Genomic DNA, 26,866 nt, shown 5'->3' with positions numbered 1-26,866 from the left:
TGATTGATCGCTCTCGTCTGAAGCGTGGCTTATAAATTGAAATGTATGCACGTTGTGATCACTACTAAATAAAGATGTTATTCAAACAGTATGCAGATGCGCCGCACTCTAAGCAACCGCTTTTAAAAATTTACAAGCAAAATGTTTTCATGGAAAATGTTGTTATGTCCATTACGGCATGTTACGAGTGGAATTGTAAATTCATACTTCGGAATGCAGTCGTACGTTAGTGCGATTTACCATGTAGCTGGCATACCTACAGGCTGATCCGATAAAGGGAAATAAATTTTTGGTGCAAACATTACGATTCATATTGGACTTTACACAGGGCACGTAAAATCTAAATTCGAACGGCAAATAACAAAACGCGGTGCCGCAGTATTTTGCCGCCCGCGGCGAGCTAGTGACATGAATAGGGTTCCCACAAAGTTTTCGAACGGACCTAAATTTGTGAATTTCAGCTGTCAACAAATCAGTTGTGCAACTTTTCACGGTTTTAACTATCTAGTAGGAAAATTTTCGACGGTAATCCGGATCAAACTATACCACACCGCGGTGAAACCTTGCAACGAGAGATTTTAATATAACTTTACTATCTACTTCATAGTATGTACATTCTGAGCAGAATTTTATCGTTCAAAACTGTAGATATCTATAAACCGACACAGTTTTATACTTCTTTTCATACAAATATAGCTGCTACTTACATACCAACCACTTAGCACCCTTTCAAAAAACCTCAAAATAAACTCATCATACTGATGTGTTTCTGCGTCGCTAACATTTCACGTGCATAATGAATACGGAACTGTAAAATAGCAATCCCTTTGTGCTCTTGTTTGGTGGCGCGACCGCAACCGAAAACGCTAACGAACTTATTAAGTATTCGAAATTCGAATGCCAATCCACAAAGCGCAGTCGACCGGCACCATAATGTACAAGTTATATTTACAGTCTGTATTTTTAGCGAGCACTTTCTAGTGCACCTGTCATTAATTTTTTTTGGGACATGGCTAGCCACAAGTTTTCAATAACTTGCAGCCGCTGTTCATGTTCGTGCCATAAAATAGGTTGGTAAGTAGGTTATTATAATAATAAATCGCCTGTTAATTTTATTAATAGAGCTTAGTTTTATTAGGACCTTTCCACGATGTAAGTAAGAGGCATGGAACTTGTTAAATTAACTTTTCATCTCTGATCACGAGTGGAAATGTAAAAACTTAAAAGATGTTTTGAATTATTAACTCAACAGCTTTATAATAGTTGTTTAATGAGAATTTACATAAATTCGTTGAGTAGTCATAAAAGTAGATAGGTTCAATGAAATAAACTTTTAAGCTTTTCATGAAACATTTCGATCTAGGCACTACCTTCTTTTTGTTTAGATAAATTATTTTACCTACTAATTTACTTTTTTGAACCACGACATCTGTGCGTTAGCTAAAACATCAGACACCACACCATCTTCTAATCTCGCTACATTATCTTGTACAATACTTATAATAATCCTGAAAGGTTCCACCGCACCGCCGAGAAAAGCTCTAGGAAAGCTTTTCGATGAAATTCTCTCAATAAATAAGAGATGGCGGTAGGTAAGCTAAAATGTTTTTAAATGTCTATAAAACGATGAAAAATGTCAGACATACATACACATACATTGTTATTAATTCGAATTCTTAATTCCGCTTAGGACAACACCATTTGTTTATATACTGTGGCAAATGTCATGCGGTGTGCGAAAAAAAAAAAATCTTTATGCGACCATGTTGCGAAGTCGGCTATTGTTTTAGTATGCTACAGAGCTAACCGCGAACGTAAATCGTTAGGATTAATCATTGCCGGGCGGATGAGAATACCATGAGAGCCGCGCGTGATTAACTAAAATAGATTTGTATTATTTTTACGTGTCCGTGACGTGTTATCAGGACAAACGAACTTGACATAGTTGTTGCTGACTAAACATTACAGGTTTTTCATTGCAAAAAAATTAGTGTAGTGACGAAAAACACTGTAATGTTCACATCGTTGTTTAGCCCTTTGATAACTAAGGCCAGCTGTGAAGAGGTGGGTAAGTTTTTACTGTGTTCCGATAGGTAATTAACTTGTTAATTGGCGGAGTCGAAGGACATGCTGCATGCTGTTGTTGTTATGCGGCAACTTACAACATTTACACGTTCTGGGTGCCCTTGGAACGTCCGCCCTTGAACTAGTATTGTAACGTCAATTGCCGCAGGTTTTTGGCATATCTGCACGACAGGTACACCCTCACTCTACGACAGCGCGTTTAGAACCGGCATATACAATCATATTATGAATTCAAAATATTCAAATTTTGTAGCAATTAATACAACATATTGTTAGATAATCAGCCAACCTAACCTCTGTGACCCTGGTTACAAACATACAGAAAAACAAGACAAGCAATGTAGATTCTATTTTCAAATAAAACTATTAAAACTCACCTTTAAAAACTCATTAGAAAAAGGAGTGAATTTATTTTGTTAATTTATGTGTACACAAGTCAGTCTAGTAAGAATGATACAGGGAATGTAAAACCCTGTGAGATGTTTAAATTAGTTGAGCACACAAGATAATAATTTTCTTATCTGTTACGTCAACTGTTCCAATAACCATCAATTCAGTTCAATTTGAGTCTTCATGACAAAATGACTTCTCGTCGGGTAATTCAAATATATTTTTTATCTGGTTCTCCTTTTTCAAAAGTTTTTATGTGAACTTTTTGAATATAAAGTTCCTTTTAGAAAAATGTGTGTTAATTTACAAGTGGCCAGTGTTACTGATTATATGTGTTTTTAAGTTGAAGAAATATTGTTTTTAAGTTGCACAGCATTCGGTTCGGAATCTGTTTTAATTTTTATCTTAATTAACTTATTTTTCTTTTTAATTGTTATGCATTGCAATAATTTGCGATATTGAAACTTGTTTGTTTTCAAAACAACTCTATCATTTGAATTAATTAACTTCTTGAATGGAATGTCTAAAGTAGGGAATAGGGACTGAAATTATCCATTTAAATATCATAAGAAGCGTTTTAGTAATTGTTGGTTATATTCCTCAGAAGGAATGTAAATAAATTGTTACATAACCTATATTGGCTGGTATCTATAACTACTCACGCATACTGTGAATGACAGATAAGTTATCATGGTTCGATGCTGTAATAAATACACAGTTTTACCATAACATTAACAATCATTACAATGCCTACGTGCAAGGCTTGTAAATTGCCAGGGAAGGTTGCACAATAATCATAATGTAAGTGTATAAGAAGTGCAATCATGCAAGGAGTATGGATACAATTCAAATTAATGTGAATAAGTACCATAATGTTACTTCTAGAAAGAGTTACTCACTAGAGTTTAGTAACAAATACTTTTTATGATCTTATAATATTGCAGTATTTACCTCAAGGATATAATAAAATCTTACCTTGCACCTTCAATAAGGAAAAGTATCTGCATACGGTTCAGTGGTTTGTAATATACTATAGTGTAAACGGTTAACAATGCCATAATGCTATATTGTTCTTGTGAGCTGGAGATAGGATAGCAGTTGATAGTGAGAAGGCATTGTCACACTAATAGCTTAATATATGTTCCATAAACGCGCGCAGGCATTTCCTCATAGCTTGATTAGACTATGGAGCATAATTCAGTAAGTTTGTAATCAAAATAAGGAATGGATTTCAGTTTCTATGTAGTACCTACTTGAGAACGTAGTATTATCTAATATTACATTAGATATCCTTGAAGGAGGTTAAACTATTGTAGATAACCCCCAGCTATAGTAAATTACTAAGCGTTGAAATCTATAATTAAATTTTTTTCAATAGTGTGAAAACAAAAAGTCTTTCAACATTTTAATAACTTAATTATGTCTTCATTTGTTACATTTAGATTTTATTAACAAAATTAATAATAGGTTTTCCCCATATTAAGAGTGTGCATGTCAAATGCAATTCAATATTTAATTATTTATCTAAAGTTGTGTCTATAATAAAGATTGTACGTGTTTTACAGGGGACTGGTTATTTAAAACGAGCAGATACAAAGCAACTACATGATATATTTCTGAAGTACGCCACCGTCGACCGCAACGGCGAGAAGTATATAACTAGTGAAGATTTCGTCCGGAAGTATCTTGGATTATTCGATGAAGGTAAGAGTTTTTACGCTATACTTCATTGGATACACTAGGCTTTTAGTACATTAGGCTTCTCCAGGCTTCTTCTATTTAGTAATTATCTATTCTATAGCAATGAACCACACCCGAGTGACTGCATTTTTGTTATTCGATATATACTTTTGATTTTGCCCATCCTATTATACCTAATCTGCTAAACTTAGGCCCATAAACTCTAAGGGCATTTTCGCACCTCCTATTCCAATCCTATTCATCCTATTCAAGTCATATAATGAGGGATTTTCCAGGGTACGTTCAGTAAAAGCAATATAGATGGCGTTGTACATATTTTAGTGATAATAACTGTTGCTTGATATTTGGATGACAGTATGTATAGAATTATGTGGCTACCTATATTGCTTCTCTTTATTTTGATCAGACTAATAATGGGTGGAAGATGGAATTGTGCCTGGGTGTAATGAAAAGGGTTATCATTTATACCCAAAAACAAGGATAAAATATGAATGTTAGTGTCTGTTATACATGAAATTAGAAGGTTAAACGAAGAAAAATTTGTAAAGCGACATCTATATTGTTTTTGAGGAATATAACCTGGAAAATCTCTCTTTACTTCTACCACATTCTTCATGTCATTCACAAAAACGCTCTAATGTATAAGCAGAGCCTCAAGTATTCAGAAGACAAAGTCCTAAAAAGGATGTGATGAACCATATTGCACCAAGTGATCACACTATCGGCCGTTTATTGGTCCAACATTTTCGAATGTTTTATCTATTTAGAAATGTTCAACTCCACACCTGTGATAAACTAGACTAGAAGAGATAAGAAATGAACTAGATATTAATTGATTGCACATGCATTTGTACTAGTTCACCTACATTTTATCGTTATTACTTTTCCAAGAAAATTGCAGGTATTTCAGCCTTGATATTATACCTACAAGCATAATGCTGTCTTGCATCAAACAATATTATAATAAGCTTGCCTAACATAAAATTTACTTGAATCTGAAACTTAATATAATAAGGGAGTTTTCAGGCTGTATTCCTCAAAAACTAGATGGCACTGTACATATTTTTCTTCGTTTGACCTTCTAATTTCATGGATAACAGACATATGAATATTTTTCTTAATATTCATATCCTTTTTTTAGAAGTTCTCCATTCTCTTCTTTGCTGTAATGATGACCCTTTTTAGTACACCCAGGCACAATTACATCTTCCACCCATTATTATTCAGGTCAAAATATAGAGAAGCAATATAGGTAGCAACATATTGCAACATATAATGTCATCCAAATATCATCAAACAATTATTTTTATATATGTACCCGAGTGATAAGAAAATAGGTAATTATCTCGTGAAAGCTGTACAGCGCCATCTATTCTATATTGTTTTTGGTGAACGTAGCCTGGAAAGTCCCTTATTGTGTAGGTTACTTCGCATGAGATAGTTATGATAAGAATAGGTCTGTTAAGGTTGTATATGATACTAATCACTAAACACACGCACACGCACACACACACACACACACACACACACATACACACACGCATGTAACTAAAATATAAACCTACCTACATCAAAAATTATAACTTACTTATAAATTAAACACTAACTTATATTAATTAACTTAAATTATCTAAACTTGTTGTTATCTAAATAAAATTAAGAGGCTCAATTATCTGTAAAACTGTACTTACCTAGCCTTAAGGGAAGTTGCGGGTCATTCCCAACACAAGTATCTGATTACTTACTGGGGAGACCTGTCCAATAATTGTAACTGATTTACAGAAATAAATTCATATTTTATTTTTATTTTATTTATTATTATCTAATAGAAACTCGCTAAGAAGATTAATAAATAATGTACGTAGCTCTATATACCGGACTATAGCCATGTTACTTGTTAATAGATGCTCCGATTATTGAATGCCTAGTAAATTCGTAGCAAACAATATTTCCATCAAATGATGTTAATAGAGCCACAGTCGGACAGTAAGATGATACGCGCTTAGGAAGGCACGATAAGCTGTTGGTCCCGGTTACTACTTACTGATGTAAGTAAGTAGTCGTTACATGAGCCATGTCAGGGGCCTTTGGCGGCTCAATAATAACCCTGACCAGGGTTGATGAGGTTGTTAACCCACCTCATAACCCACACGACAAGAAGAAGAATAGAGTAATATATTGTATCAATGCTCCCATAATACTCTATATAAAAGTATGTAAAAAACGCGATAATGCTAGGGAGATGATGATGTATGGTATGATTTAGGGAACGCGAACGTCGTGTCTTAGGGTGGTATTAACCAGAAACCATGGGTCATTGATGGTTCATAATAGGTAGTATGAGAGTATGAGAACTTGAAATAGGAACGTCATTAGACGTTCTGTCCTTGAAAGTGTTAATAAAGTAATCTCAGCTTCGAGACTGCCCTCAAGATCATGTCAATGTGACGTTCTCATATAAAAACAGAGACTTGAGCATGATCTTGAGGGCAGTCTCAGCTGAGATTAGTTTATTAATACCACCCTTAAACAAATGAAAGACTTGAGTTGACCTGAAAGAATGGAGTATGCTTTACTGACAAGGGTGTGGCTCTTAAACGAGTGATGACGAGATTTATGACAGTAAATGATGATTGCTTTTTTCATCCCCAGATGACTACAACAAGGAGTCGGTGCAGCTCATCGCTGGCATCGTCGACATGGACAAAGACGGCTTCATCTCCTTCTCGGAGTTCCAAACGTTCGAGGGACTCCTGTGTGTGCCGGACGCACTGTATAAGACCGCCTTCCAACTCTTCGACACCAACGGCAATGGACTTGTTGGATTTGGTAAGAATTTATCTTTACTGGTGTATGTTCAACGATATCGACTTACATTGAAAATCCTACCAAACTTATACCCTATTTAACATAGCATGTTTACTTAGTTCAGCTTGCGATGGATGTACCTCTGACTACTCTCTCTCTCTCTCCTTGGCATTTATTATTCCCATCTGATGGTGGGGTCTGCTGATTTCTGATTTTGTATGTTTAGATTGGCTGTAACGTTACCCACATAATCTGGAGGTCTTCTTTTTACGTGCCCAAACCAACGGAGCCTGCTCTCTTGTAGCTTTTCGGAGATGTCGCGTACGCCGAGACTGCCGCGCACGTATTCGTTACGGATTTTGTCGAGCATCGTCACTCCGCACATCCACCTAAGCATTTTCATCTCAGCGACTTGAATGGTCTGGACTTGGCGCTGCGTTACTGCCCACGTTTCACTACCAAACGTCAAGACTGGCCTGATCATGCTCTTGTACACTAAGCCTTTGAGCTTAACGGGCATACGTTTGTCACAGGTTACACCAGTTACTTCCCGCCATTTAAGCCAGGCTGCCGCTATCCGATGCTGTATGTTTGTGTCCAGGTTGCCAGACGAGTGTAACATGGTGCCCAAATATTTATATTCGTCACACCTGGTGACTTGTTGTCCGTCAATAATGAGAGGATTGTTGATGGAAGATGGGTCATTACACACCTCTGATGGATGTACCTCTGACTACTATTGTTGTATTATCTCTTGTCCACAGACGAATTCGCCGAAGTCATGCAGAAGACGGCTCTGCACAAGAAACTACCTTTCAATATGGAGAGTACATTCATCCGCCTCTACTTCGGTAAGGATAGGAAACGTCTAGTGACCTACCCTGAGTTCAGCCAGTTCCTTCACGACTTCCACGAGGAGTATGGAGTGGAAGCCTTCAAGAAATGCGACAAAAACGCCTCTGGGTTTATCAGTTCTGGAGACTTCAGGGATATTATGCTGTCCGTGAAGAACCATCTGCTTACTAAGGAGATGAAGACTAAGGTTATAAATGTAAGTACTTCTCTTTCTATTAGAGTCGTAGTAGCCCAGTTGGTAGAACGCTTACCGCTCACTTTAAGGTCGCAGGTTCGAATCCAGCACAGGCCTAAAACCAATGATTGTCGAATTCGTTTTCGAAATCATATTTTGATCATTAGTGATTATCACGTGCTATCAACTTACGGTCATTTAGACTAAAGTAGGACCCAAAGGGGGTGAGGTAAATCTGAAGAGAGTTACCAATCTACCGGTTGTTAATGACATCGTAACGAACACTTTAAGGGATGATTCGGAGTTGACATCAAGTGGAATTTTCCGTCGCAAAAATATGAAACTGAAAATAATACAAAAGAAGCACTAAAACTTTCATGAGTTTTCCGACAAGAAATTCCACTTGATATTAATCATGGCCTGAAATTATCCTCTTCAGTATTCGTTACGGTGTCACTAACACCCGTACGTACTTATGCGGGGTGGAAGTGACATCGTAACGAATACTGAGGGGGGTAATCGGTATTCGTTACGATGTCACTCTCACGCTGTATACGCAGTATTATTCTTTATTCTATACTTGAATTATTATATTTAGTTATCTCATAAAACACTCGACCTTTGTTACTCATCACATCACACGCGATTGTATACTTCGATCAGAGATAAGCAAATCGTACACGCATCAAAATAACGCTTATACTTTGGCCTTTGATAACTTAACAACGCGGGAGACCCTTTCGGGTACACTTACGCATGAAAGTATATCTTGGTTTCTGTTACATTACATTTTACCTTTTTTATCTTTTATTACAAAATAGACTTATAGCATAGATAAATAAAATCTAAAAATCCTTGATAGCCTCTTTCGGACAGCACGTGACTTACACGTCGGGTTCTAAACAACTGAATTCGATTTTTACGAATTTGAATTCATTTTGGATCATAGACAATTGATGTGACGTGGTTTCAAGGATTTATGCCCGGTCAATTATAAAAGACTCGCCCCCTATCACATGGGACTTAGGGTGGTATTAATAAATTAATCTCAGCTGAGACTGCCCTCAAGATCATGCTCAAGTCCCTGTTTTTATATGAGAACTGTCACATTGACATGATCTTGAGGGCCGTCTCAAAGCTGAGATTGGTTTATTAATACCACTCTTAAACGTAGCGGAAGGTAAGAGGGATTTCCCTCTGCCCTATTTTTCTCAAAAAAGTAGCATGGAGAATGCTACACCGACAAGAGCGTGGCTCTTGAATTAGTGATGATGAAACGTAGCTGGCCAGTAGTAGGTTTGTAGGTTTACAATACACAGCGTCGTAATAAAAGACAGAAAATACAGTATATAAACGGGTAGGAGGAACTCTAATCTAAATAGGGTGTTTGACTGGTGTGAAAATATACCTCGAATTTTGGTCATCTTAATAGATTTTATATTTAAAAACCGTTTTCTATGATTTTTTGGTAAAAATATGCAATATTTTAATCAAAAATTATAAAAGAAATTCAATATTTTTTGGTGTCCGGTCATGTGATCGAAAACGCTTGTGATTGGTTGAATCCCCCGACACGTCACAGAGACGCAAACAAATAGACATTGCGAATATTGCCGTACTTACGTCGAGCGTTTTTGAGTATTTTGGCATATCTGAATAAATAAATGAAATAAGATGATTTTCTAAAAGTAGCCGAATAGCCTATTGCCAATTAAAACAAATTACTAGATACATACAAATTAAAAGTAAAAATACTCACTAACAAATCCAACGGGCACGACTAACCTAGTTTCACGATGGGTAAATACTGGAAAACTTTTAAGAAAATATCGGTATGTTGGAAAGCCAATAATGACATTTAAAAACCAAGATACTTAACAGTATTTTCCGACATTTATCCTTCCTGTAAGACCAGCATGTTACGTCATCGTTATCTTAAGTGCTACTTATAGTTGCTAAATTGAGGAAATTCAATATCATAGTGCTTTTTCCTGCCAAAACCACTTTACAAAAATCTACACATACAAACATACATAAAACTCACGCCTATTTCCCACCGGGGTAAGCAGAAACAATAGAATTCCTTTTGCTTCGATCCTGACACACTTCTCTTGATTCCTCGACATTCATCATACACGTACGCCGGTTCAGAGTAGATCGTACTAAACCTTTTCTAAGGACATCTCCAATTTGGTCAATATATTCCTTCTAGGTTCTTCTAGCTTACAAAAATCTAATTCTTACCATATGCGATGGAGACAGATAGTCTGCAGAATACCTGCAGGTATCAATACCATAAGGTACCTAATTAAAATAGGATTACAATTCCTGGAATCACAATAAACATAATATTTCTTACTTTTTTAATTCTTTGCACTCAAAATCTTGCCTAACGGTCATTGAATCTAACGGTTTTTGAGTTCTTTTTTTAAAACTACAACGATTAGATAAAAGTAAATAAGGAACTCTATTGTTTTACTATTATAAAAATTACATTGTAACAAAAAGATCGTTGTTAGTAATTTTTATCTGCGTCCTGTTTTAGGCAATATTGATGTATAATAATGTTACTATAGTAACAACCTATAGTATAGCAACCTCATATCTCTGCTTCATATTTTACTCTTCCAACTCAGTTTATTACTTATGATGTAGATATTATTATTCCTTGTCCAGATCACATCATCATCCATCATCATCATCATCATCCACCTGCTCTTATTCCTCTTTAACATGTATTCCTCTTCCATTCATTTCTGTCAGTCTTCATCTCGGTACTCACACCTAACACACCACACCAGCAGGACTATGATGCGTGCCTGTGACATATTACACGCATGACATGATAAAAATATCAGTCACGGCTATTTTGTCATATTCTCTATGCGCCCCGTCGGATAGAGATAGTTCTCTAATACTACGTGAAATTACATAACTCACCACAAAATATTTTAATATGGGAATACCGAATATATTCATATTTTTTTATTTACTAGATGACCTGGTGAACGTCGTAAAGTAACCGAACGACACTTGACACCAGATTGTGTTTTTCACCCGTTCGCCTTTTTTTTCTTATCCTCGTAAAGCCGAGGTTTCCAGACACAATAGTAAAACAATGGAGTTTGGATTTTAAAAGCACTGTCGGCGTTACGACTTTATGTCAGTACATCTCAAACATAAATATTTGAACCACTAGTGCAGTTCTATTATTTCTCAAAATACCGTTCGATTTTTGACCTCGCTGGACGTCATGGACCTTAAATTCATGTATATAAACACGTTTTAATTTTCAGGCTTCAGGCGGCTTCCCCCAAGGCGAGCGCAAGATCAGTTTCCCCTACTACATGGCCTTCAACTCACTACTCAACAACATGGAGCTTATCAAGAGGGTCTATCTCAACGCTACTAACGGTTCTCGCACGCACGAAGTCACGAAAGAAGAATTCCTTCACTCCGCCCAGATGATGAGTCAAATCACTCCTCTAGAAGTCGATATCCTGTTCACTCTTTGCGACATGATTCATCATTCAAATGGGTGAGTTACTTTCCAATTCACATTATAATCCGATTTAACTCGATGTCTTGCTAGTAGACAGTGTAGAAGCCAGGTATCTAGTTAATTAGGATGGGGTATAGTTGTAGGTATTAATAGAAATGATGAAGATGATTTATGATGGTATGGTTATAGTTGATATTGAAGTCACAAAATAAGCTCACGACGCATAACATAAGCTAACGGCCTAAGTGGTCCAATAGTTGAGCGTTGGGCTCACGATCCGGAGGCCCCGGGTTCGAATCCCGGTGGGGACATATCACAAAAATCACTTTGTGATCCCTAGTTTGGTTAGGACGCTACATGCTAATCGCCTGATTGTCCAAAAGTAAAATGATCCGTGCTTCGGAAGGCACGTTAAGCCGTTGATCGCGGTTACATACTTACTGACGTAAGTATGCAGTCGTTACATGAGCCATGTCAGGGGCCTTTGGCGGCTCAGTGATAACCCTGATACCAGGTTTGATGAGGTTGGTATTTCACCTCACAACCCACGCGATAAGAGGAAGCTCACGACTATAATTGCCAATAACCAATTGGGGTAGTCAGAGGTGAGGTGAGATCATCGCGAGAATCTACACTTCACCGAGCTTCCTGTTAGGTCTGACAGTGCATAACGTAATAGCCAAATAGCCGTCTTTAATGGTTGATAAGATGGTTTACATATTCATATTGTGACTATATATAGATAGGTACATAGATAGTGCTGACCCGCCATAGTACCTTAGTAACAAAGTCTAAATTGATAATTATGTGCGGAAATCAAATGTTTTATAGATAACCAAAACATCTATTGCAATTTTGACTAAAGTAGAAACAGATTAGTTTCTAACATATGGTGCATGTATTATGTTAATTAGATATTATTCTGGGCGCCATCCCACTCGCGTCAGACAGAGTACTGCGGGGCGGAAGGCAAGAGGGAAACCACTGCCCTATTTGTCCCTAAAAAGTAGCATGGACAATGCTACACCGACAAGAGCGTGGCTCTTAAATTAGTGATGTTGAGATGTACCTAAGTAGCTACGGTTTTTAGGATGCAAAATCTAACACCATAATTTAGGGGTAGAGAGACCAGGGATCTTGGTCCAATATGGGGCCTGATAAATTCTATCAAAAAGTTCTAATGATGTAAGTTTTCTTAGCAACCAGGTATTCGCAAATCATTCATAAACAACTTATATCTATCTTTTGCTTATCAGGGTCGATAACGTAATATTGGGAAACCTCCACTGACGCGAATTCGTTGATAAACTACACGAGCCGTTGACCTTAATTCTTGACATTTGTAATAATATCTAATCTAAGGCCGACGATACTACTCAAGTTATAAATGGGTCAGAATCATTGCAAGTAATTTAAAAAAATGAAAGCTAGGTACCATTATAGGCGACAGGATATCAGCCCTACGCCCATAACAATAGCTCATCATATTTATTAGAGTAGATTTAGAATGACCGCACGACAGAGATATGTACTATGTATATCTCAACCAAAAATCCGTCTTGTACGAAAGAGACGAGAGTATATTATTATCTCTTTTGCACTAAAGGTATACATCTTAGTACAAGAGACGCGAGATATGTGACTGTTATCATGTTACGTTTTTATAGTATAGTTAAAAAGGCCACATCGAAGCAATTCACCTAAAAAGCGATATTGCAATTTGTCATTTTTTTTATTTATTTATTTATCATAGATACAATTTAATGCTACATTTTAAATAGTTAACATCGGAAAACCCTAAAAGGGTTTGTCCCGACATTAATCCCACATATTATTATACTAGTACATCTTATACTAAAGACAAGTACAATCAAATTGCGACACCCAACGAAGTTGCTCGCGCAGCATAGACTGCTTGTTTTTACAAACACATGTTTATAGCGATATACCAAAGCGGCAATCTACACCGCAACGAACTGTACCTCCGCTGGATATCACAATATCTTTGTGCTTATAAAAGTAAGTGCGCAATGCCAACAAATGTCAAAAGGCAATATTGCCTTTAGATGAATTGCTGCTATGTGGCCTTTTTATGCCCCGCTGGGCTTTGAAAGAATAAGAATAACGACTAAAATTATATTTTTGCATCTGCCCCTGCGGCACGAGACAATTGTCTCACGCGTTAAACAATAACCGTTCTACGTTTCTTTAAGTAGACATTTGCTGCATCTATTGGTTGAAGGTCGCATTGTTATAATGAGGACACAAGTTATTGTCAGATACATAGGCTTTCGCAAAATTTTCAAATAATCCATGCTACTTATCACCGGGCATTATATGTTCTATCAGTTAGTTGTTAAAAAATAGCTGAAGATTTTGAGGGTAATATTTGACTTAATTGTAGTTTTGTTGCATTGCCGAGTCCAGAGAGGAGGGTTTCCCAGCCAAACTAGGCTTGCGAGGCACTTCAGGGATTAGTCACAGCAAGTCCGTTCTGTTTACCCGACTTTAGCTCTTTTTGCCCCTTGTTACTCACTCTTACCCTTTTAGAACCCTTCTTACTGACTCTTACCCATTTAGAACCCTTCTTACTGACTCTTACTCTTTTAAAACCCTTCTTACTGACTCTTACCCTTTGAGACCCTTATTATTCACTCTTATTGTCTGTGTTAAATAGACTATTAAGTATACATATTTAAGTATACATAGTATACACCCTTAAATAAATATTTTACTCAACTATTTTCATGCTCGTTCCAGTTACCCTTGCTAGTTTTATCCCATGATGTTTGGCATGATTTTCTACGATATTATTACACATTTTGATGCTAAAGCACACTACTGTATGTAGTAGACATTATCATATCGAAAACACAATGTTTTGTGTCTGATGATCTTTTTAATGTTCATCGTTGACATTTAACAGTTCATATTAGAACTGTTGTTGTTTATTTTATACGATCAGACAGTTCTCTAACGTAAGGATACTGGTATATAAGGGCGTTGTTAGTGAAAGTGGTACCTTATGTTAAAGCACTGACTCTACTTTTTAAATATTGAACGGCACTATGAATTGGGCCCTATTTGGACCAATGAAACTTGGTCCAAATATCCACCACTAACGAAACTTACCTATATAACCAAATAGGTTACTAAATACTGAGTAATTTCCACCAAACCTGATCAATAAAAATCATATTTTTTAACATTTCTGTTTCCGAAAATATTTACAAAACAACTTAATATCATAATACAGCAGTTACAGGTCCTACAAATTAAACAATCGAGTATTCTAATTGTATAACATAACAAACATTACGCCGGTATCTCTATGGAGGTAAGCAGATGTAAATAGTTTTAACACCTCGCCAGCTATGATTAGCCATAACTTTTTACTGGCAGCATATTTTTAATGCGGTCTTGGTGTTAATTACTCAGTATTTAATTCCTATTCAAATATATAGGTCCCATTAGTGGTGGACATTTGGACCACTTTTGGTCAATCTCCTTTGAATGTTAAGAAATGTAATTTGTAAGGATTATTTTTTCTTTTTTTCCAGTCGAATCGTGTACAACGACCTCCACACCATCACGCCGGAACAGTACTTCAAACATGTGTCCCGACGCATCGCAGAAATTAAAGCCGTATCCGTAAGTATATAACTATCTCCCTCACCCACACACGAAAATCATACAGCTGTGCTGTTCTAACACTGAATTCTTACAGGAGCAGACAAAAATGTATGTTTAGGATAAGCTAAGTAGCTTTATTAGTCGTTAAACAGCAAAAGTAAAAGAGACATCACTAACTGATAGATATGTGTTTTTCTCTTTCTTACACTGCTGAAAAGGAGGAGGTAAATATGTTAAGAAAATATCGGTTACTAAACCTTTTGGAAATGATATGGGTAAGTGAGGTCGACGATTATGATGTTTCTATGTTTCCTTTTCACTTTATACGGTGAGATTTTGGACAATTGGTATTTTGATATCACAAAGGTTTGGTTTTAGGCAAGTTTTGTAAGTTTGTGCGAAAGATGATAACATTTTTGTAGTTCCGGTGGTGGCTGACGTCGAAGAAATCAATGTTTTATTTTTAAAAAGCCAAAATCTCGCTCCTATCGTCTTTTTAATGTTCTGCAAGTATCACCTGAATGCGCTAGTCGATAAGTTTTTTTCGCTTTATACTAAGCTCATACATAGGAACCACATACAGCAGCGGCAGAGATGGAGTCGATAAAAAAAAAACTTTTACATACAGGACGGAGGGAAACACTAGTTCCTCTATTTTTTTGGGTATCATATGGGTATGAATAAAACACAAGAATGTTTTGAAAATTTAAGGCACGGAATCCTAAAAATAAACATTCATATTTACATATTGCCAATCACTCTTCATTATAATACACTATTTCCTAAACTATTCACAAAGTACATTTCAGTCACCGCTAAAATGTGCATAAGCTAGCTACTTTTGATTGTCCTAGCGTTTAGAAATTTATTGTTACATACATAATTGTACTGATCCAGTATACACCATCTCATTTTATTTTAAGTTATACCTGTCATTTTCTTATCAGCCGAAAAGGAAAGGGACGGGTAATAGTCAGTATACAATTTATAGAACACACGTGTAGGCACAAATCTAAACAGCCCTCTCAATAACCCGAGAAAATTAAGTTGACAGCGCGTGTCAAACGGGTTGCATTTGACTATTCTACCGGATAATTCATTCATTCACTCATTCATTTTAAAACTAACAGCTATCAATCACGCGTCCCTTAACTTTTCGGCGGATAAGAAAATGGTGGTTAAACTTAAAATAAAATTAGGTGTCTGCAGGAATCAGAGTCAATTAATTTATCGTTAATATCGAACATCTGGAGTTAGAAAGTCACATTTAGTATTCATTAAATGACCCTTTATTTCTTCGCTAAAAGCAAGGCTAAAAGTAAAACTTTATCAAGTAGGTACATAGCACTCTCTTATACTTGTGTTTCAAAACGCTATGTATATTGGAAAATATGGTAAATATACGGCGTATGTTTGTTCCAGAGTCCGGAAGAGCGAAGCGTCTTCATTCAGATCTTGGAGAGCACGTACAGATTCACGCTAGGTTCTATTGCTGGTGGTAAGTATAACATAACATCACGCCCATATCCCAGAAGGGGTAGGCAGCGGTCTATAGTATACGCACCCACTTCTAAACCCTTTTATTTCCTACCAACCTGCGTTGCCTTTTCGTAAAAAATAAATTACCCACGACCAATGTTTTTAATTTACTTTGCTAGACAATTTTGAACTTTTAGTAAATCATTAAAACTTTACTTAATGTGACAAGTAACAGTATTTTAATTAAATACATTAGTCAGTAATTCACTTAATTTTCAATAATAAAATTTGCGTCCTTGGATTGTTGGACTAATTTAATGGTAACACAGTGGTGGTGGTAAGTGGTGGTCAGACGGCTAGCAATGGCAGCTTTTCATAGGATTGAGCATACCTGGTTTTGTTATACCATGGTCGCAAAAGTATGGAACTGAAAATAATTAAAAAAAAAAAACAAAAAATATATCATAAATTTTTCGACTGAAAATTCCACTTGGTATCAACTCAGAATCATGGTCTCAATCATCCCTCAAAGTTTTCGCTACGAGGTCACTAACACCCTATTTATCTGTTATGTCAGTACCGTAGGTTACATTAGTAACATAAATAAAGTAACCACTTGTCTTAGTGGCCCTAAAACGTCTTTATTGTATACTAGCGACCCGCCCCGGCTTCGCTCGGGTGCAATGCTGAGGAAAAAATTAAAAAATAACAGTATTTCTCCACTATTTAATGGATGTAATTAGACATATAAACCTTCCTCTTGAATCACACTATCTATTAAAAAAAACCGCATCAAAATCCGTTGCGAAGTTTTAAAGATTTAAGCGTACATAGGGATATAGGGACAGAAAAAGCGACTTTGTTTTATACTATGTAGTGAAGTGTTTCTTTATTATCTGATCGAAATCTTCGTCTCCTAGCCGTTGGCGCGTCAGCGGTATACCCAATCGACCTGGTGAAGACTCGAATGCAGAACCAGCGTACGGGCTCGTTCATCGGTGAGGTGGCGTACCGTAACTCGTGGGACTGCTTCAAGAAGGTCATCCGCCACGAGGGTGTCTTCGGCCTCTACAGGGGTCTCGTGCCACAACTCATCGGAGTCGCGCCGGAAAAGGCTATCAAGCTTACTGTAAGTATATTTATTTATTAAGTATACACAACAGGTCAAAGACATACCTATATCTTATAATTAGGTCTTACGTCCACCACCACTTCAGCTTTAGTAATCTATTTTTTCTTTCAGATGAACGACTTGGTTCGCGACAAATTAAGCGACTCCAAGGGTAATATTTCGATCCTCGGAGAAGTTATCGCTGGAGCATGCGTAAGTATTATCAATTTATCTTCTTATACCTAAGTAGAGTTAGCTGTGAATATTATCGTTTATCAGCATAATCGGGCCTCATACATCTTATCCTGATGATTCATACAGTGTCTAGGAGGCTACACAGAGTGTTAGTGGCATCGTAATATACTAAGGTGGATGATTCAGACCATGATTCTGAGTTAATATCAAGTGGAATTTTCCGTCGCAAAATTCATGTTTTTTTTTTCATTTCTATGCTTTTGCGACGGAAAATTCGACTTGATATCGACTCAGAATCATGGTCTGAATCTGAATCATCCCTAAAATTCTCGTTACGATGTCACTTACACTCTGTATACGCCAATACTACAACGGCAAAGTCTACCACACGCTCTGCCTCTCTCTTTTTCGTGTAATCTAAATTTTAAGGAAAACTTAAAATAAATTTAGGTGTAAAATAGTTTAAATGTGTCATTAGTTTATGTGTGAAGCTCGGTGAGGTGTTCATAATGAGCTTATGCTGTGCTTAAATGTTTTTTTTGTTCTTATGTCATTCACTTTAAAGTTCTATTGAAAGTATTATTTTGTTATTTCAGGCTGGTGGCTCCCAGGTGGTCTTTACAAACCCCCTAGAGATCGTCAAGATTCGTCTTCAGGTCGCCGGCGAGATCGCGGGCGCCAGTAAAGTGCGCGCGTGGTCCGTGGTCAAAGACCTCGGGCTGTTTGGCCTCTACAAGGGGGCGAAGGCCTGTCTGCTTAGGGATGTACCCTTCAGCGCTATCTACTTCCCTGCTTATGCTCATGTTAAGGTAAGTTCCTTTTACTATAACTTATAACAGTTTAGGGCCCCGAAACCAACCTTGCCGTGTGGTCACCCCTTTACGGCCCACTAGGGTATATTAATTCTTTCAAATATAATCCTCAGACGATGCCTTGAGCTAAGGTTCGGTCCCAACTGGACGCCCTCAGGCCTGTTCTCTTACTTTTTTGTGCCGGGTGAGAGCCCCCAACGCTCTCAATTTGTCCAGCCAAGTAGACAATGTCGTCTGAGACAACCAGAAAAGTCTCGTCTAAAGAAAACGGTTTGACTACATACATACATAAACTCAGGCCCGTAATCCCTAATGGGGTGGGCAGAGCCACAAGTAATCAAAGACAACTAATACGGTACGGTAACGGTTTGACTAGATAATGGAGAATGCTATGTAAAAAACGCGCGGCGCGAATTATATCTAGGGCCTCGACGAATAAATGCTGTTGGCAACACCAAGTAAAATATTTAATTCTTAAGGTGGTAACAAGTTTTGTAATCTTGTTTTGTGCGTCGTTTTATAACTGCCTCGGCGGTTTATAAACCAAAAAACTAGCAAGTGTCTCCCTCAAGACACACTATACACTATTATTACTCGCTGAGATACAGCGAATGCTATCTAAGTGGATAGATGTTGTACGGTTATCGGCTCTCGATATAAAATTCGGCGCGGTTGTTCTGCCGTGCGGGTTGGACTGTATTTGGTCCAATATAATAAGTTTTTTTTATTTGTTTTAGTTTGTGTCAGTCTAGGTTGTGATAGTCTAGGAGTCAGAGACTTCATTTCTTTTTGCGCAACTTTTCCAATTAAAGATTATTATTATTCAAAGTGTAGAAAAAAAAGAAAAGGTGTAAATTATAGTGGTAAGCCAATATGTTTGTCCGCAGGCCAAATTCGCGGACGAGAACGGGTACAACCACCCACTGACGCTGCTGGTGTCAGGTGCCATTGCTGGCATCCCCGCCGCCTCGCTCGTCACGCCCGCTGACGTCATCAAGACCCGGCTACAGGTAATATTCGGTTATAAAAATATTAAATTCTGATAACTAAATAAAGATAGATTTAGAACATCAATTTTAAATTTTGAATTTGAATAAGTCTGACATTAAGTCCGGCAGAAATTTAAAGAATCCTCTTAAAATTTTACATGCACGAGTCTAACGGGTTGCATATCAGCGAGGTGCCTATTTTATTCGCCCGGGTTATTCATTCAGTCGCTTATTCATTTTAAAATTAACAGTTGTCAATCACCCGTCTCCTTCCTTTTCGGCGGATAAGAAAATGACAAGTATAACTGAAAATAAAATTACACGGTGTCTGCAGGAATCGGGACCATAAGTAACCTATAAATATAAACCTATAACCTATATATTAAATAGGGTTGATGAAGTCAGTTATTGATCTCACGAGATTAGAAGATCGTTATGTTTTACACTACCATTTACCAAGAGATCCTTTAAATCATTTTAATTCCACCACTTCCTCCGTGGTCCAGTGGTTGAGCGTTAGGCTCACGATCCGGAGGTCCCGACTTCGAATCCCGGTGGGACATAACACAAAAATCACTTTGTGATCCCTAGTTTGGTTATGACATTACAGGCTGATCACCTGATTGTCCAAAAAGTAAGACGATCCGTGCTTCGGAAGGCACGTTAAGCCGTTGGTCCCGGTTACTACTTACTGATTTAAGTAAGTAGTTGTTACATGAGCCATGTCAGGGGCCTTTGGCGGCTCAATAGTAACCCTGACACCAGGGTTGATGAGGTTGGTAATTCACCTCACAACCCACACGATTGAAGAAGATTCCACCACTTCGGTCGCTTATTAAAATTGTTGTTATTTTAAAAAGAAAGGTAAAATAATGAATTACCTTATACATAATTTCAATTACAGGTGGTAGCGAGATCAGGCCAGACGACGTATAACGGTGTGATTGACGCCGCGAGGAAGATCTATGCTGAAGAAGGTGCTAGAGCTTTCTGGAAGGGTGCCACAGGTAACTACTTAACCTAAATATTACGTGCCACCCTCGGCCTCTTTAGTTCAGTGCTTGTGTGATAGACTCACAATCCGGAGCTCCTGGGTTCGAATCCCGTTGAAGACACACAACAATTCTAATTCTTAATAATTAAGTAGGTAACATAGTTACACTTTGAATCGTCATTTTTTACAAAACGAACGTCTTATCCGCCTAAAACTACTGCAGCTTGTCACAACCTGTATAGCCGGGGAAAAGAAGCTGCAAGAAAAACCTCGGCACAGGGCCCTAGACGTTCTTAAAATAATAAACACTTTCTAATCCCTAGTTTGGTTAAGAGTTAGGACATTACATGCTGATCACCTCATAGTCCGATAGTAAGATGACCCGTTCTTCGAAGGGCACGTTAAGCAGTCGGTCTCGGCTACTAATTACTTAAGTAAACCCACTTCCCTAAAACGGGAGGCGGAAGTTTTTACGGAGCATTCCGCAATTTTCAAGGCAGAAAACTAAAAATTGGTATGCGGTCTATTTGTGACTAACAACAAAATGTTGAAATCTGTCCGTAACCCCTTCAAAGAGGGGGTGAAATTCTATATTCTCGCAGTTTTCAAGGTACGAAGCGACAAATTGGTGAATTAGGAAAAGGGAACTGTGTTATCCTGAATTTAACGCGAGCGAAACCGCGGGCAGAAGCTGGTATGTAATAAAACGTCATTGTATAATTCCAGCGCGTGTGTTCCGCTCATCACCACAGTTCGGCGTGACGCTGCTCACATACGAGGTGTTGCAACGTCTCTTCTACGTGGACTTCGGTGGATCGTGAGTATATTACATTAAAAAGAAACACACACACAGAGAGAGAGAGAGAGAGAGAGAGAAAGCTCACAAAGAAAAAAATTAAATCGAAAAAAATCTGAAATAATTTTGCATGGACAGGAGGCAGACAGGATAGGAGGGAGGAGCTCGGTGGCGCAGCGGTAAACGCGCTCGGACTGCGGTTGTTGAAGTTAAGCAACTTTCGCAGAGGCCGGTCATAGGATTGGTGACCACAAAAAAAAGTTTTCATCTCGAGCTCCTCCGTGCTTCGGAAGGCACGTTAAGCCGTTGTTCCCGGCTGCATTAGCAGTCATTAATAACCATCAATCCGCACTGGGCCCGCGTGGTGGTTTAAGGCCCGATCTCCCTATCCATCCATAGGGAAGGCCCGTGCCCCAGCAGTGGGGACGTTAATGGGCTGATGATGATGGACAGGAGGAGGGCCCAGTTGTGTAATGGTTAACACGCTCGTCCCGGCTTGACAAAAGCTGTGGGTTCAAGTCCCGTCCGAGACAGATTTTATTTTTTTCGATTAAATTTTTTTCTTTGCGAGCTTTTCAACTAGTCAGGTCAGTTACCTTTTACGATCTAGGTTTACCCCCCGGACATAGTTTAGTCTTTAATCGTATGGCGTCAGACGTCACACATACTATTACAGATGCGCGTGTACGATAACGTCAATGTCTAAGTTGTCTTTTGGCCCACGCAACCATCTCTAAACTGTAATCTCTTCCCAGACGGCCGGCGGGTTCCGAGTTCCAAGTATCCACATTGCTGGACGAAGCGAAGAAGAAGCCAGACCACATCGGAGGGTACCAAGTAGCCACGCCGGTGCTCACTGGCTTAGAAACCAAGTTTGGCATCGCGTTGCCAAGGTTCGCGCACATCCACAAACCTCAACCTCAGTAGGTTCAACCTCAAATACCCAGTTAGGGACAAAACCACATTTGTCAGCACCGCATTGCACTTTCCTATACTTCTATCCTTTTCTGTTACTCAGAAGTGTCATTTGCCAGAGCGAGAGAAAGCGACTGCACGCGGCAGAATCGACGAGCGTACATAAACGTGCAGTCGCTCTCTCTCGCTCTGGCAAATGACGGTTCTGAGTAACAGAAAAGGATAGAAGCATAGGAAAGTGCAATGAGCGGTTGACAGATGTGGTTCTACCCAAACTTCACACAGGGGAGGTACGGCCACGAGCATCAATGTTTATAATTTTAGTACCATATCACATTAACTTTTATGACAAACTGAACTGTAAGTTTAAGTCATTTTCGAATGTATTAATGCGATAGGGTTCTAAAGTCGGTCTTTGATATGTTTTGCTCGTGACAGCGAAAAAATCCGATTCTGAATGCTTCCGCTGCCACCTCTGTGTGCAGAAAAGTATAATACCCTATAAGAGTTAAATATACAAGCGTCGATCGGGTCGCGTATAAATGCGGTGTCTAGTTAATTCGTACGGGTTGTACCGACCCGCGACTCGAGGTCTGCTATCGACGTAGACGTGACAAATAACACGCGCTATCACTAATGTTAAGCTGAGCTGTCTACGTAGATAAAAACTGCGATATTCATCTCGCGTCTACGTAGCGTAGATGCCGTGGGTGGTGTTTTTATAAGTTATTACTTTTTTGTGAAGTAAAAACATTTTTACATTTGAAATTATTTTTATCCGTCTACGCATAACAGTTGTGGTTTTAAAATGCGTTACATATTTTTTTGTAATCTTTATTTTGTTATTCTTTTTGTGAAGGATCATAAGAAGTGAGCTAAAATCTCTTTTTATGTTCTTTCTTACTGCCGTTCAATTTCCATGTTTTCTCCAGTTTTTAAAACATAGTCATAGTCATAGTCATTTATTGATAATAATAATTACACGTCACAGATATACACTACTTAATGTTTAAATTTTAACCAAGGCCTAGCCTTAAGAGATGTTGATCTTGATAAGTCGGTAAAATTGAAATTATTTTTAGCCGAATGAGAATTAATAAGAGAAGATAACGAACATGAAACTGTGTGCTTTAAGGGTACTTCAAATAGATAAATAGTATTATTGAAATGTGAAATAAAACAGAAAGAGGGCTCGGTAGTGCGAGGGCCATGTTCACGCTCGCGCTGTGCCGAACTCATTTAATTTTATATCTCTTATACGGTCCGTTGGCCACCTCGCAGCATTTGTTTCTATTGCCTTTATTTTCATCAGAGGCGAATACCTTTTAGATTATTTTTCTAATTATAAGCTAAAATCAGAATCACTGAAAGTCGAACGTTTTGTTATTTCTTTTGATTGTTACGTTTTTTGTATGATTTTATGAAAAATTAGGGCTTGTTTTGTCAACTTATTTCTTTCGGTTTTACACTTCGGTTTGTACCCAGTTTGTAAGTGTGGCTACCTTTAAAATAACTATATATGCTAATATCGAACTAGCGGATAAATTTTATTTGATATTTTTGATATAATAATGCTTTTCGTTGTCATATCGGGTTGTCTGAAGTCTTAATCTCGCAAGTTGATGAAACAAGCCCGCCCATATCACGTCTGATGTTCACGAGGTATTTAGTTTTTTGATATATATAATTCAGGAGGTACAAACTTACAAAGCAAATGTTACCTGACTAGCAAGAAACAATTGATATAATTGAACTTATTAAAGTATTCCATAGATAGGATGACTATTGTTATCTTCAATCAGAAATATTTTATATAATAATTATTAGCTTGGGTTCGTCCATAGTATAAAATACATAAATTAATATGCTTAAAAGTAATAATATTATAGCAATAAGAGTTGTGTATACGCTTAATTTTGTAAGCTTATTTTTTAAAATCAAACTAACTTAGCTTCTTTTTATAATGCCCCTTCAGCAGAATGTTATTCAACCTTATTCTATTAAAATACTTCTTCAATACATAGGATATTTTGGGGAAGTATAATAACAAAAATATCTTCCAATTTAATAGCAATATTTTTGTAATACTTAACGTAATAAGTTCTTTTGTGTGAGCTTTAATATTTATTTACTGTAATTATGCATTTTAATGTCTTTATAAGATTTTTTTCTAAATTATTAATTACAAAGCAATAGGAACGTGTTCCGGTATATGATGCTCAGTTGCCAGTCCCTGAGGTTCCGGTTTATGGTCATATTCCTCAGTGCTGGGGGTCGTGACTTCCCTACCCTTTGTGCGGGACTGGACAGATTCTTGGATTCGGCAGATTCAGAATTCTACAGATTAGTTGATTGGGCAGATTAGTGGATTCGACGGATTAGCTATACGGCAGAACTACAGTTGTTAAAAAAAAAACAATCTATCCCATCCCGAATCAGCCCTATTTGGAATATCTAGCCGGACTAATGCATTAGGCTGCGTTCACCAGGCCTTTTCCCGTCTACTTTCCCAGTCACGATTAATCTGAGATTGTCACCCTCTTTTCTTCCATAGCTCGCTGGTTCAGATCCGGCTCGAAGGACCATTTTTATGTGCCCTAACATAAAAAACAGGCGGATTTATAGAATCACGATATTTATTTTTATGGCACGAAAAAACTTACACCATTTTATAACATTGAGTTGTTCTTAACTAACCATAGACAATCCAAAAAACTATTACAGTATAAAAATATTTATGGTTGACTTGGTCATAAACACCAATGTGACCGAAGTATACACCTCCACCAACCCGCATTGGAGCAGCGTGGTTGAGCATGCTTCATACCCCCTCCGGTTGATTGAGGGGAGGCCTGTGCCCAGCAATGGGACGTATATAGGCTATTTATGTATGTTATGTGACCGAAGTATTCAAGAATTCTGCAGAGTCAAATGACACAAAGCAATAATAGATAGGGACATGTTCCGGTATAGGATAACGCCATGCAATATTTTATTTTATAGTATTTTATACTTAATTACTTATTTAATTTATTGTAATACTTTTGTAAGTATGTTAATGCGCATTGCGCAGGCAGAGTGAGAGCAGGGGGGCTAAAACGGCCACATCGAAGCAATTCATCTAAGAAAGCAATATTGCAATTTGACATTTGCGCATATAAAAGTAAGTGCACAATGCAAACAACTGTCAAATAGCAATATTGCTTTCTTAGATGTATTGCTTCGATGTGGCCATTTTAAACCCCCTGATATATTTATATCTTATATTCTGTTGTATGTCTATTCAAATGTTGCTGTAGGTTTGTATGGCGTCGCTCATACAAAATCTTGTCCATGAAAGGAGTTCCGTATACGAGGCTCTAGTATCGAAGTCTACATAAACTTACTACTATTGTGATCGCTTGTTCAAATATTTGACAGCCAAGCAAAATTGTATCCAATTATCAAATAATTCGATTGAGCTTGGCTGTGTAATATGTACTTAAACACATGTCATGGTCACAGCTTGTTTATTTTTTATTGGTAAATAGATCAGTGTTGCCAATTAGAACGCGTACTCCCAAGGGTTTGCTCTCAAACCCAACACATCAATCAAGATATTGATCAATCTCTATTGATTGAAAATGTAAGCTGATTTAAAACGCCTATCGGTACGAGTACGCGAGTATAAAGTGTTTCTTTAAGTAGACTTAAATAAATGGTAACCTTTCGTGTGTTTATTAATTTATAGAACGCCAAACAACGGTGAGCTTGCAAAGGTATGGAGCGATTTTGGCAGCGAATTTAAGAAAAAATATCATTAACTTGTAATAATTATGATAATGGTACCGATTCGGGCGACCACCCACTTAATTTGTCAGGACTAACTAGTTCTATCTCTTTCTCGCACTTATTAAGTGGACGGCACTATTCTAAGTGCTAAAAATAGGTTAAGTTTGTGTGCGCCTGAATAGGCATCAATGTGTTGCACTTTGTATGTAGCAACTAAACTATGGATGACCCAAAACTGCACAATTTTAACTGAACCTATCTTCTGTACAATTACTTATAAGTGATGTTGTAAGACAACATTGTATAAAATGAATCATAGGACTAAAGACAAGTGATAGAGAACCGATGTGACTACTATATTTATTGATATTGTACATTTTTGTGTTAATAATAAAATCGGAATAGATTATTTTTTTGTATTATTTACCCAAAGTATTTACCTCTATTTATACCTCGTCTGTCAAAAATTTAAATTCGTAAAGCGTAAGCGCGATAAATACTAAGTCTATGGTTATAAGTAACTAAGTAGTTATATGCTGAATAGGCTAGCTTCCAACTAGTCAAATCAGGGGGGTTAAAATGGCCACATCGAAGCAATTCATCTAAGAAAGCAATATTGCTATTTGACATTTGTTTGCATTGCGCACTTACTTTT

The 26,866-nt window shown here is 37.5% G+C and overlaps 2 protein-coding genes across 6 annotated transcripts in view; one reads left to right on the top strand and one right to left on the bottom strand.

Annotated features, from left to right (window-relative positions):
- LOC126381289 (oxamate amidohydrolase proenzyme-like) overlaps positions 1-3,565 on the bottom strand; it is a 28,060-nt gene extending 24,495 nt beyond the window's left edge. Inside the window, exon 1 of one of the 2 annotated variants that reach the window (XM_050030790.1) lies at positions 3,451-3,565. The gene's annotated coding sequence lies outside the window, so the exon portion shown is untranslated. Of the gene's footprint in view, positions 1-2,462; positions 2,572-3,450 lie in introns of those variants that run through there. The other variant, XM_050030789.1, reaches the window with a different exon arrangement.
- LOC126381288 (calcium-binding mitochondrial carrier protein Aralar1-like) lies at positions 1,840-26,620 on the top strand. Of its 4 annotated transcripts, none has more exons than XM_050030785.1 (14): positions 1,840-2,064; positions 4,041-4,179; positions 6,829-7,005; positions 7,749-8,035; positions 11,311-11,552; positions 15,077-15,167; positions 16,572-16,647; positions 17,549-17,757; positions 17,872-17,952; positions 18,531-18,743; positions 19,634-19,756; positions 20,640-20,742; positions 21,456-21,546; positions 22,281-26,620. In XM_050030785.1, the coding sequence occupies exons 1-14, from the start codon at positions 2,014-2,016 to the stop codon at positions 22,450-22,452; spliced, it is 2,055 nt and encodes a 684-aa protein (XP_049886742.1). In that variant the 5' UTR covers positions 1,840-2,013; the 3' UTR covers positions 22,453-26,620. The 4 variants fall into 4 exon arrangements, with proteins under 4 accessions (XP_049886742.1, XP_049886745.1, XP_049886743.1 ...); XM_050030788.1 differs by having other exon boundaries at positions 1,840-2,068; XM_050030786.1 differs by lacking the exon at positions 1,840-2,064 and adding an exon at positions 2,583-2,681.
- Positions 26,621-26,866: the final 246 nt, after the last annotated feature.

The sequence above is a fragment of the Pectinophora gossypiella genome, unplaced genomic scaffold, assembly GCF_024362695.1.
Source record: "Pectinophora gossypiella unplaced genomic scaffold, ilPecGoss1.1 Pgos_43, whole genome shotgun sequence".
In the NCBI taxonomy this organism is placed as follows: Eukaryota; Metazoa; Arthropoda; class Insecta; order Lepidoptera; family Gelechiidae; genus Pectinophora; species Pectinophora gossypiella.
Note: the sequence above shows the minus strand (reverse complement) of the source record. Positions and strands in the feature narration are given on the sequence as shown.

Coding starts and splice junctions, on each gene's coding strand:
- LOC126381288 (XM_050030785.1), top strand. CDS start 2,014: ATGTTCACATCGTTGTTTAGCCCTTTGATAACTAAGGCCAGCTGTGAA. Junction 4,180..6,828: donor TCTTGGATTATTCGATGAAG/GTAAGAGTTTTT, acceptor TTTCATCCCCAG/ATGACTACAACAAGGAGTCG. Junction 17,953..18,530: donor AAGTTATCGCTGGAGCATGC/GTAAGTATTATC, acceptor TTGTTATTTCAG/GCTGGTGGCTCCCAGGTGGT.